Source organism: Crassostrea angulata, chromosome 7 (genome assembly GCF_025612915.1).
Source record: "Crassostrea angulata isolate pt1a10 chromosome 7, ASM2561291v2, whole genome shotgun sequence".
Lineage (NCBI taxonomy): Eukaryota > Metazoa > Mollusca > Bivalvia > Ostreida > Ostreidae > Magallana > Magallana angulata.
In genome coordinates, this window is record NC_069117.1 from 40007942 (window position 1) to 40020083 (window position 12142).

General features: G+C 34.7%; 3 protein-coding genes across 3 annotated transcripts; 1 reads left to right on the forward strand and 2 right to left on the reverse strand.

Annotated features, from left to right (window-relative positions):
- Window positions 1-502: 502 nt before the first annotated feature.
- LOC128157232 (periostin-like) lies at window positions 503-3246 on the reverse strand. The gene is made up of 5 exons (XM_052819690.1): window positions 3031-3246; window positions 2133-2353; window positions 1733-2030; window positions 1189-1299; window positions 503-684 (listed from the first exon to the last, which is right to left on the reverse strand). Exons 1-5 carry the CDS (start codon window positions 3179-3181, stop codon window positions 542-544), a joined length of 924 nt encoding a protein of 307 aa, XP_052675650.1. The 5' UTR covers window positions 3182-3246; the 3' UTR covers window positions 503-541.
- Window positions 3247-4311: 1065 nt separating this feature from the next.
- LOC128157233 (transforming growth factor-beta-induced protein ig-h3-like) lies at window positions 4312-7324 on the forward strand. The gene is made up of 6 exons (XM_052819691.1): window positions 4312-4524; window positions 5562-5782; window positions 6247-6436; window positions 6573-6671; window positions 6776-6889; window positions 7194-7324. The coding sequence occupies exons 1-6, from the start codon at window positions 4362-4364 to the stop codon at window positions 7316-7318; spliced, it is 912 nt and encodes a 303-aa protein (XP_052675651.1). The 5' UTR covers window positions 4312-4361; the 3' UTR covers window positions 7319-7324.
- A 1410-nt stretch (window positions 7325-8734) lies between these two features.
- LOC128155944 (transforming growth factor-beta-induced protein ig-h3-like) lies at window positions 8735-11260 on the reverse strand. The gene is made up of 6 exons (XM_052817847.1): window positions 11041-11260; window positions 10632-10846; window positions 9720-9909; window positions 9463-9558; window positions 9261-9374; window positions 8735-8848 (listed from the first exon to the last, which is right to left on the reverse strand). The coding sequence occupies exons 1-6, from the start codon at window positions 11195-11197 to the stop codon at window positions 8751-8753; spliced, it is 870 nt and encodes a 289-aa protein (XP_052673807.1). The 5' UTR covers window positions 11198-11260; the 3' UTR covers window positions 8735-8750.
- Between the last annotated feature and the right edge of the window lie 882 nt (window positions 11261-12142).

A 12142-nucleotide genomic window follows, 5' to 3' on the forward strand; every position in this document is an offset into this window, starting at 1 on the left:
GAAAGAAAATCGAATGAACGACCCTGGAGCAACAGTTCCGTACGTGTTGAAAAGTTTTGGACTAAATTAATTTTATTCTGAACATATTCATAACAAATTTTTGATTATCAAAAATTTCTTCAGACATTTTAATTATTGCTTATATTACACGGCGATACTTCATTTTCCGAGGTCGGTTTGTGTGTTTTAGAGAAACTCTAAGGCAAATAGTGACGCGATAAAAGAAGAGTACATGTAAATGGTTAACAGAATTTAATGGTACTAATTATTTTAACAGAAGTAATCAGCCCAAAACTAGCGCAATTTTTATGCGCCCTTAATATCAACATTTTAACACGTCTCATGTTGTTCTTCCGAATTTGTTAGAAGCTACAGACCTGAAACTAAATATGAATGTACGTTCTTAATGCTCTAGCTTTTTTGGTATATTTAGCAATGACAGACTCAATTTTTTTTGAATAACTTTGAATGTATTTAGATATAACAAGAAATAAGATGCTAGTTGTTAAATGTATCTAAAAATATTTAATATAATTTCATTCTATCCAACAATTCCGCCGATCCCGGTGGGTGAGAGAGTGGAGGGAATGAGAACGTGAGAAATGATGTGTACGACTCCATCCTCAGCCTCGATGTCGGCTTGTACTACGGAGGCCACGTTGTTCAGGAGGGTGTTGTTATTTGCTGCAAAATAATGGAAGATAGTAATTGATACGATTTCTGCCAATTCCAGCTCTATTTATACAGCACAGCATTCCTGCACTCTTTTAAAAAAAAAGGAAAATGTAAAGTGATCAACCTTGTAACCCTCAAATGCAAGATGTAAATCTCGGGTTTTTTTTAAACACGTGTATTGTACAATCTTGCGATTTCATCCACTAAAAAAGGGCATTCTATGGGTAAAATTACATTATAATTACATATGTACATTACTGTCTAATTGAAGTTATGTGAAGAATACTTAAAAAAGTAATTGTAATTCACCAGAATTTGCAGTTTTCTCTTTTTAACTTTCATAAAGTTTATTAACCTTTCTGCACAAAAGAGATAGATCTTCGGTGTCCTGTGTACAAAGCAATTTTAAGCAATTTTAGGGCAATGGGAGACAAGTAGTAAAGACATGCTGACGAAACATTGGTTCAGAAGGTAATAACTGTTTTTTCATGTTCATGTACAAATCATACTCACAATCTTGAGAAAGGTTAATGTAATGTCCCCTGTACATGGTGCTCAAACGACCAGGTCCGACGATGCTCTTGGCGTGCAGGGTGCCCGGATGAACATGATAATCGACCAAGTCTGTAAACATCACGATTCTTAAACTTACTCAAGATTTTTGGTTTAAAAAAAACTAATTTAAATGTATTTTCAAACCTCATCGACATACATAATTATATAACAACAGTCCAAAATAAGGATTATATTTCTTCGAGTTTTTGCATTTAAAAAAGCAGGAGAGAGATTTTTTTCTAAAGTACTAGTATCAAACACCAGAATTACTTTTTACCACATTTATTTAAAAAACATTTGGCAAACCACATTTGATAGAAAAAAATAATAATAAACGGAATGAATAAGTTCTAAACTGTCTTTTGAAGTTCGGAAATGTTACTTCGGTTTTGTTTTCTGGTTTTTTGTTTTGTTTTTGTTTGTTTGGGTTTTTTTTTTTGTTACTTTTTTTTTTTGCCTTTCTGGTTCAAACACCAAAGTTTCACTTATAGTTTTAACTTACGTCGTGCATTTATGCGATTGTTCTTAATCTGGGTCAAAAATCCTTGATCCATAGAAGCAAGAGCTTGGTTGGTGGGTACAAACATCGTGTAGCGGTTACCGGTGGTTCTGTTAAAGACCTGTGTAAGGCCAGCAGCCTTGACGAAATCCATGAAGCTGTTGATATTGTAATCGGGGTTCAGCAAGATGTCGTCAATGGTCCCCTCTGGCATGTTCAGGACTTCATCGATAAGATATAGAACACCATTGGAAGCTTGCAACTCGGATATTACGACTTTGGCTTGGTTAAAATAAGTACTCTAAAAAGCAAAACAAAAGAACGTATATGATACACGTAGTAGTAAAGCAATATCATTTTTGGTAGTGGTCATAATTACAAAGCTGACCTAAAATAACCGTACCTGACCAGCCATGCTATTCCTGACGTAAACCCGAATGGAGTGTCCATTCAAACTAGAAATCACTTCATGGTTTAAAAGATCCCATTCAAAGATCTCGCCCTTCATCACGTGGTATTTCAGTACTTCCTGTAGTTTAGCATTGTCTGCCTTCAATGCTTGCAGATCGCTGTCGGGTATTTTACCAAAAGCGGCATCGGAGGGAGCGAGTAGCGTGAAAGGTCCTATAAAGTAATTTTGAAATGATCATTACTGTGGTTTCCTCAATATTCGTGAATTTAATGAAAATAACAGTTTCAAAAATAGGTAAAGTCTCGTGAACAATGATTCTCTTAATTAATACAATGGGTAATGAAAAATGTGGCCCATATCGTGGATCAACGCAACAACGAAATCCACGAATATTGGTATTCAACCAATGTTGATGAGACCACTTATATTTGTAATTACGGCAGCAAGAGCAACTTACTCTTGCCACGGTTTGGTATGATAAAGTACCCACTATTCTACTTGCGCTCAGCTCAAGGGAGCATCACACTCATAATAAAATCATTGAAGATTATAATTGACGTTATCGTTTATCATATCTGAATTGTAATTATTTCGTCAAATCTTGTGCATACAATAATACGACAAAAGTCATAATACATAAAAAGGGCACTTGAATAAAACGAATGGTTCGACATTATTATAGGATTCATACTCTATTATTTTGTCAACGAGGAACAATACCTTTACATTGAACAAGTAGTAAGATAGATATAACAGTATTTAAGAAGAAATTCAGGCACAAAAATGTCTATACACACATTCATTCACTCTCACACCCTTTCATCGTAAGAAGGGTTATGAGAGGTTTTTAGGGTACTTTTGAATGAATCAATAAAAATTCATTGCCTACCTTGACTGGGATCTTTCAGGATGTCGGCTAGGCCAGCGCTGTTGAGGAGGGCGACCAACTTGGTTGCATTGTTTGCTGCGGCTAGGTCTACAAGATTGGGGTATGCTGAGGAAACAGCGATACAGACGGACAAAACGACGAACAGCCTCATGGCGCTAAGGTGCACTTTTAGTGGGAAGGTTCGCTCGCTGGATCAAACCGACTCTTATCTGGCACGACTATGATAAGGCCAAACCGAGAACTTTCACAATGCGAGATGACCTCTGTGTCTAAATCTAAGTACTTATGATGTAAGTTCGTAAGGTTGTCCACCTGGCGTACAAACGACGAACGGAAGAACTCTTATATTTACAATTATGTATCAAAGATATAATTAGGAAACGTTTGAAAAGCTTTAAATGAATGAAGGGGTTATCAATTTCATTTTGTTTTACTAGCGTTACAAACGTTCTAAACGATGGTTTGATGACGTATTTTTATAGAAGCAAAAGTCATACTCCTTAAGTAATTTGTAACTTAAAAATTGCCCTTGTCCATCTAGATAGCGCGCAATTTGGAGTTGGTTTTCACGTGGAAATAGTGTTTTTTTTTCAAAGTTGCGATAAAAATTATAATTTGATCTAATAAGGTATAATAAAATGAATTTAAAAACAAAATTTAATTTAAATTTTCTTTAAAAATGCAAAAATCAGTTAAGATATCTTTGAAAGTAGTTTGCATTCAGTCGGCGAGGAAAATATAAACAAAACAACAATTTATTATTGACTTTAAGAGGAAAAAAATATTCTTTATTTTTTCAAGTTCATTTCTTGGTCGTGTTAGTGTAAGGTAAATAAAAGCTGAAAGTTCAAAGATTGAAAATAATATAAACTAACATATCGTAAGCAATATTAATGCAAAATATTCGTAGATGTTTTATATTTAGCTGCGTTCTTTAACCTGAAAGATAAAGGGACGTTTCAAAGGTGAAATCATGGTATTCGTTTGAACCTTGAGATATTGCATTGATAGAAAGCACAAGATCAGATTTTTAGAACTTCCTTAGCATTAAAACTAGTTGAGTCAGTTTACGCTAATAAGAACAAATATGTAACTATTTATTAAAATCAAAAATATATAATTTAAGAGCATTATTAATTTGTGGTATTTATAGTAAAAAATGTCTACTTAAATCTTAAGGCACGATAGTACTGATAGCGCATGAAGCCTTATTGCATGTTTTATTACAAGGTTCGTTATCAGCATATATATCTAACACGTGACCAACAGCCTATCGTGTTCCCTTTCCCTTTGCAAGAATCTCCTACTTCAAGTCTGCCGTTCTCTGTGAGATGAACTACCTTTTCATTTTCCCTCTCTTGGGACTGGCCCTGGGCCAGGGCTCTCCCACAAGCCTGGGTAACCTGGTGGAGACCCTGAAGACAAGTTCCCTCCAGTCCATCCTAGTAGATCTGATTGATGCTGCGGGACTCACTGAGGCCCTGTCCCAGGGAGGTGAGAGGTTTTTAAATATCTTTCATAATTGAATTCTTTTACATTTACAGCATTACATGTACTGTGGATCCGGAATCCTTTTTTATTCGTGATGGGTCAATGTTCGTGGGTAGCCAAACTTTTCTTAGTTGTGGGGACGTAATTTCGTTGGTAGCAAGTTCGGAATGATTTTAATTAATATTAAACAAATGCTTGTAAATCTGGGCAAGGTTTACCCACCAAAAACCACGAACATTGGTTCCCCGCGAACAACGATGCTTCCACAGTATGTGAAGAAGAAAAAATTGAGAAAGATTTTAAAGATAACTGAAATATAATTATACAATAGAAATGAAGGAGAAACGTTCGATTGTATACGATTAAAAATTTAGTTATTTATTACACATGCGTTTTAAAGGGCAATGAAAAGGGGGCTATTAAATGGAATACGAAAATTATGATATGGAATAAGAAGTAGTAAGACATGCAAGCGTGAACGTTCAGGAGATGGAACATTTCTTTCGCTCTAATGTGGCCATCATGTTTTTTTTTTTTATTTAAAGGTCAGGTCAAGTTAATAATTAGGATAAGAATAGACACAGCTGCTCGTGTGACATCTTCCAATGTTATTCAATGTGTACGATAAAACTTTCTCCTTTTTTTTGTATTTAAAGAGTATATTGCAAAAGTTACGATTAAAGGTAATACCGGTACTTCAAAATTGAATTAGATACTTAAACTTTACAGAATTTTCCTATTTTCATTAACATTTTCTATCATCTCATAATAGAGAATGTTGTATAATCTATTTAAAAATTTTTATTATGAAAAATAATCTTTTAACAAAATTTGAATTACTTTAATTGTAAAAAAAGAATGTATCCTTTATTTATATGGAACGGCTCGAGCTATCTTAAGTTAATACAAATTTTGTGAACTCTAGACCTTAAGTATTAGATTGAGAACGGAAGTGAAATAAATTTATTCACATTTTACGGACATATCATCAATTCTTAGTAAAAACTCACGTTTTTAAATTTAAAGATTTTCTCGTTTAGGTCCCTTCACTATTTTTGCTCCTGACAACCACGCCTTTAATCTACTCGGCAATGCGACCTTGACCAGCCTGAAGGCCGATCCCGAAAAATTGGCCCAGATCCTGCAGTACCACGTGGTCAGTGGATTGTACCATGTGAAACCTGACCTACTTGTCAACGAACTGCAGTTGGACAGTCTGAAGGGGGACAAACTGCGAGTCAATTACTATTATGCCGCAAATGTAAGTAATTAGGCGACATTTATTATTCTTACATTGCTTTTGAACTTCAATAAATTACCATGCATTTGTTTATATCATATCCTTTAATATGACAAATCAATTTTGATTGATTGATTAAATTATGTGAATGATGGTACATCTGTTTATTTTGTCTTATTTGAGTAAAAAAATTTCGAAAGTCATCACATTATGTTTCGTTTACTATAACGTTTAAAGGACGCATAATTAAACAAGTAACATGGTAGTGATAATGTAATACTGTATTCTGCAATTACTCTATTGGCATATCCTATGATATATGTAAGTCTTGTCAAGTGCACTATATACTGCCTATAATATCGTGCCGGTATCTTTCAAGTCACCACCAGTTTTGAATGCCACGTCTGATAAAGAGCAATAAATTGGAGCATATTTCTCTAGAATATGCCGAAGTTGAGATGGTTTGGTTTCTTTGTTTTTTGCAGCATGCACTTACTGTGGAGGGAGCACGTATCACGTATCCTGACAAAATGGCGTCCAACGGAATAATTCACCGTATTGAGAAAGTTCTCATGCCACCAGTTGGAACCATTGTGGACGTTTTGACTAAAGATGGTTCCTTCAATACTCTTCTTGCCGCTGCTAATGCGGCTGGTCTTGTTGAGGCATTAAAAGGTAAAGCTTATGATAAATGAAACTGCCTTTATAAACTGCAAAACCCTCTTAACTTTCAAGTAATTGAAGGCATTTTCAATTATTGTTATTTTCTTTAACTCACGAGTCTCAGTAATTTTGATGTTTGTGTATTTAGACGGCCCAATCACTTTAATGGCCCCAACTGACGATGCATTTAACAGACTTGGTAATGAAACCGTAGCCAAGCTTCTACAGAATCCAACGCTTTTGGGAGGTAAGTTTACAACCCAGATGTCTTTGTCCTTTGCTGACCAACTCTCTTCTTCTTCTTCGATTTGTGATAGAGACATTTTGCAAACAATGTTGTTGTTTCTTCAGATGTTCTGAAATACCACATTTTACATGGAACTCTGTACTCCAGAGGAATGCATTCTGGATCCTTCCACACCCTTGAGGAGACCGACAGACTCAGAATCTACGAGTCTTTCTTTGGTTTGTTTAATCTACGTTTCACTTTTGATATAGAAAAAAAAAGACTCCGAGAAAAAATAACATTCTAACAGAATGAATCTTCTATGAACGAGAGGGTATTAATCTACTTAATAAACTTAATTTTGATGATATTGAAGATTTATATGAAGCCCTGATGTCTATGAAAAGTTTAACGAATGAGAAATTTAAATCAGCAATATATTTAACAATATTATATATGTTAATAATTTTTTTATGCATTCTGCAATGATGAATTTTGCAAAAGTACATTTGTTTCATATTGATTATTGTGTACATTCCACAGGAACGGTATTGGTTGATGGACACCGTGTGACTCAGCCCGACATTAGTGCCACCAACGGCGTCGTTCACAAAGTCAACTATGTCCTTATTCCACATTCCCTAAGTACTCAAATTAAAAACCTTTAAACTTTACGGTTGGTTTGTGGTTTTCTGTGGGTTTTAAATTAGATTTATACTGAACAATTCTCTTAAGCTTTAAAATGTTGTTTTATTCATTGACCTATGATTTACATTCACATGCCGTGTATAGTTGTATAATAATGATGGGGTCAATTTATCGATAATTTTACATATAGAAAAAGGAAGACAGAATATGTTCCTATTAATAACATAAATATATGTTCAGGGTTATACTATCTGATATTCTGACACCTCTAGATTGATTGTTTGAGCTACTTAAGTGGTTTGGTTCTAGTTGATTGTCCACTCTATGAAAATACGAAAATGAAATGAACTGGTTGATATATTGATGTATTGGTTGATAAAAAAAAACCTTAATATCATGCAAATTTTCAAATTAATGCATGAATGTCGTAAAGTTGTATGTTGCCAAGAAATTGAAAACGTGTATATGTAATGTTATTCAATATCCCAGTGATGTTTGGAAATCACAAAGAATTCATTTAAAAAATACTAAGATTTTCCAATAGCACGACAGTGCTTTAAAACGAAGAATACAGACCACAAAGTTCTAAACGAAATATGTGAAAATCAAACCAATATGGAAATTGGACATTACGTAAACATAGTAATCTCGTTGTGTCAGTAGCAACTTGACACAAAAGGGGCTCTCTGGTATATAGGTCTAGAAGTAGTGCGGTACATAAAAGATTAATTTGTAATCAGTGGGTTTCGCCATTAGATTCCCAAAATTTATACATGTGCGTTTCAAAACGACAATCGAATTCCTTGAACAAATCGATCACATTCTGATCATTATTTTTTACAACTTAGGTGAAGATGAATACTCTTACTTAGTGTAACTATCTTTTGAAGGTGGTCGAGAAAAAGAATCTTCCAAGTCCCTTTTTCACAAAAATATTAAGCTCGTGATTAGGGAAAGAATTTTATAACCAAAGGGTGAATGTTAACAGATACTATCTGCAGTCAGATGTTTTCTGCTGTGTCAAGATTCGCCTGAGTTAGAAATCTTGCCTTTCGAATACTTCAAAAAACTATCTTATAACACGTTATAAAGGTTTTTTCCTCACTATTTTTGTTTTTCTGGTTTAACGACTAAAAAAAGAAGAAAACATGAGCAACACCGGTATAAGAACAGTCCTGTTAACTTATCACAATTGCACTGTTATGACACAGAAGCTTGGCATAATCGAAAAAAAGTTGACATCATAGCTCTCTCTCTCTCTCTCTCTCTCTCTCTCTCTCTCTCTCTCTCTCTCTCTCTCTCTCTCTCTCTCTCTCTCTCTCTCTCTCTCTCTCTCTCTCTCTACATATATATCCAAAAATCCCACATGCAGAGTTAACATACAAAATCGCTTTACATCTGAATAAATTGTTAGTGTGTACAAACAAAGCAAAAACTGAGAGAAAATTGTTTTTATTTTGGAGGAGCAAGTACGTCATCAATCACATGTAGGCATCCATTGGACAATGGAACATCGGCCTCTATGACTTGTGCTGTCTTTACGTAAACACCTGAAAATTTTCATATAAAATGATCAATAAACTGACGACAAAAATTAACTCTTTTGACATACATGTACATATGGATGATACCGTGATAATGGTTAATAATTACGCTAGTGGTCAAGTACGTTTTTTCTGTAGTTTATCAAAACGCGTCTTTGACTACCCAAACGCGCGGGGGTATTTTACGTGGTTTTAATTTTACGGCGTAACTAGTGTTAATTTCCCCCAACGCGTAAATAATCAATTTTACAGTATACATTTATTTTTGTTCAGCGATATCAAGTGATATTCATCATTTTGATTTCAAACTGGACTAGCATGTAAAGTTTCTTTATTCAATTCAAAGATGTCTAAGTCTTAATTTTTCATCTATTTATTTTTCCGCATTAGTGGTGTGGAAATTTTAAGAAGTTTTTACCTGATCCTTGCACACTGATAGTAAGGTTTGTTCCAGCCAGAGTGGGAAGTGACATGCCATCTGTCAACCCAGCGGAAAACCACACCCCTGGTACCACGTGGTACATTAAAACTTCTGTTGAATCAAATCATATTAATAAAAACCTTGCTTAGTTTATTAACCAAAATTAAGATGAATAATTCAATTGAAAATCAATACATACTTTTGAAGTAAGTGTCATCAGCAGCAATAGTAGGCAAGTTTGCCAAAATTTGAGCAAATGCATCATCTCGTGGAGCAAATAATGTGTAAGTCCCAACTGTAAATACAGTGTATTTCTAGATAATTGTTCCCAACACAAACTATTTGGTCATTTTCGTCAAAGAGGCACAATGCAAAAGTGCAACCCCCCCCCCATCTCTTTCTCTTCTCTCTCTCTATCTCTCTCTCTGTATTTTAATGCATATAATTTATGTTTACATTCTAAGGCATTTTCAAATCCTTCCAGCACAAGAGCAGCGTACAGGTCGGCAAAATTGGTCTCGTGGGTCCCGAGATATTCCGAGATTGACACGTCAGAGGGCATCAGCACCGAGTCGATGGTGTGGATCACACCGTTCAGGACAATTTTGTCTCCGGACTCTATGTTCACGCCTTGAATCACGTATTTCTATAAACAAAAATGACATGAAGACTATAAATAATCGGAACTCATAGTACAATACAAAGTTTGATTAGTATAATTAGTTATTTCTAGCGACTTGGACATTACATGTACATGTAAGGTATCACACTATTAGTTAACCTTACTCTTTGAACCATCTAACACCGAGCAACAGGAAGAGAAAAAAATCTTCTACATAGAACCCATCATTTGAATTGTTTATTTAAACTCTCTTCTGCAAATTTTTGAAAGGAAATGTACCCCCAGTCCTTAATGTGTGTTTTCAAAGGATCAACTATAATAGGTAAATTTAATGTGGTTCAATGAGGTGTCCCAACATAATTCCAACCTACAAGTTCGCCCTTTAGGTGACCCTTTATGATATGTACAATGCAACTGCGCGGAATATACAAGATATTAAATATGTTACAATTTCCAATAAAGATCGAACTAAAGTAACGAAGTTTCATGTCGTGTTGCTATGATCATGCTCCCACTTCTCGCAATAAAGAAGAGCATAGACTGACTATTAAATATGTACAGAGAACTTGATACATCTAATAGTATAAGAATAAAATAACTTTTATTCTTGTGAGTATTTCTCAAATTAAAGTACATTGAATTTGATGAAAGTATTATATTAACCAATAAAAAAAAAGTCAAACCAATGCATACTCATTATGATTAAAAAAAATTCATACTGTGAAAATACTGAATCAGATCCCAACCTGATTTGCATATCGATGAGCTGTGAGGTTCTTTCCAGACAGCGAGGTAAATTCCGTTCCATCTTGAATCATGGGAGAAATAATGATTCCATTGGTCACGTGGAACTTGAGGGTGTCTGCTAGAGCTTGTGGATCGGTGCTCAGTTGGTCCAGGACACTCTGTGGAAGCTTGGCAAAGGCAGCATCAGTCGGCGCAAAGATTGTCAAAGGTGTTGCTTGGCGACAAAAGAACGGACTTATCAGTATATAGAATGGTCTTTTACTTTATCAATACATGTATGTGTATATATACTTATTGTTTTTACTGTTTTATGTAAAAAAGTTCAAGAAAATATTTTTTTAAAAGAACAAGATTTGATACTAGTACACTAGTAGTTTTAATAATCAAAATAAAAATTGAAATGAATACCTGACGTCGCCAAAGTTCCTGCTAGACCGGACTCCTTCAAGAGTTTAACCAGTGTGGTAAAGTTACCGTTGTGTTGCAAGTAGGAAAAAACATTTTCTACTTGGCCATGAGCGACGAACGCTTGCAGGGACAAAATAGTTACCAAGAAAAATAGCATGGTGACGATCCAGAGGAGTCCTAGTTTGTACAGTGTATGTTGTGGTAAAGATAACAACGGTCTCGGCACCGTTTAATCTCCTACACAAGACACGATCTATATATGTGTGTACCTGCTTTGGACAATATGCTGTCTAGTTTCATAATATTTAATCCCCCAGTTCAAACTTTTATAATTTAGAGCATAGAAATATAACACAATATTACTTTAGAATGAGTAATGTTTGCTTTTCCGCATGGCATTCAAAGACAGGGAGCAAAAATTTACCAACATAGTTATGGTACATGTATTTCATTACAAGTGACAGTACGGTGTTAATAAACAAAGATGAACGATTATTCCCGTATAGAATTAATCTTGTTTCGGTAACTGCAAATTGATTTTTGTAGGGCAAACATGTTATTTTTTAAAAAAAATATTACATCTATAATACTAACGCTGTTAATTCAAATATTGCCGTTACATCATAATTCACAAAATTTTATGTCATGCAAAGGAGCGCTGCGGTTATCGTGAAGAGGTTTATCAAATGTACCGTTGTTTTATCAGTATAGTTTATATAAATATATTGTATGTTAGCTGCAGGACTGTAGCTCCCAGTCTGAAAAAATTCGGAAGGACGACCTGGGACGTCCGTCCGAATTTTTCAGACCGGAAGCTACAGACCTGTAGCTGCTAATTGTATGTCAAAATTCTGCATATTTGCTGGAATGATATATCATATGAACAATTTATCATTCCTGCAAATCATGGTTATGGTTGCTTTATGAAATAAATGAATTGACATTTATGTATGATTGTAGTGCATTCGCCCCCCTCCCCTCCTTCAGTGTCAATAAATGTTGGATTTCATAATAAATCACGTTTAATGTCAAATCAATAAATACTGCTTTGGCAACTTGAGTATCAACCTTTACATTTATTAGTTGCAACTTCTAAAATTCA

What these genes read in the sequence shown, in the direction of transcription:
- LOC128155944 (XM_052817847.1), bottom strand. Translation starts at nt 11,197, where the DNA reads ATGCTATTTTTCTTGGTAACTATTTTGTCCCTGCAAGCGTTCGTCGCT. An exon ending in AGGAACTTTGGCGACGTCAG is followed by an intron (nt 10,847 to 11,040) that starts GTATTCATTTCA and finishes TTTGTCGCCAAG; the next exon opens with CAACACCTTTGACAATCTTT. An exon ending in ATTTGAAAATGCCTTAGAAT is followed by an intron (nt 9,559 to 9,719) that starts GTAAACATAAAT and finishes CTGTATTTACAG; the next exon opens with TTGGGACTTACACATTATTT.
- LOC128157232 (XM_052819690.1), bottom strand. Translation starts at nt 3,181, where the DNA reads ATGAGGCTGTTCGTCGTTTTGTCCGTCTGTATCGCTGTTTCCTCAGCA. An exon ending in GGAATAGCATGGCTGGTCAG is followed by an intron (nt 2,031 to 2,132) that starts GTACGGTTATTT and finishes TTTGCTTTTTAG; the next exon opens with AGTACTTATTTTAACCAAGC. An exon ending in CAATCGCATAAATGCACGAC is followed by an intron (nt 1,300 to 1,732) that starts GTAAGTTAAAAC and finishes TGATGTTTACAG; the next exon opens with ACTTGGTCGATTATCATGTT.
- LOC128157233 (XM_052819691.1), top strand. Translation starts at nt 4,362, where the DNA reads ATGAACTACCTTTTCATTTTCCCTCTCTTGGGACTGGCCCTGGGCCAG. An exon ending in TGAGGCCCTGTCCCAGGGAG is followed by an intron (nt 4,525 to 5,561) that starts GTGAGAGGTTTT and finishes TTTCTCGTTTAG; the next exon opens with GTCCCTTCACTATTTTTGCT. An exon ending in TCTTGTTGAGGCATTAAAAG is followed by an intron (nt 6,437 to 6,572) that starts GTAAAGCTTATG and finishes TTGTGTATTTAG; the next exon opens with ACGGCCCAATCACTTTAATG.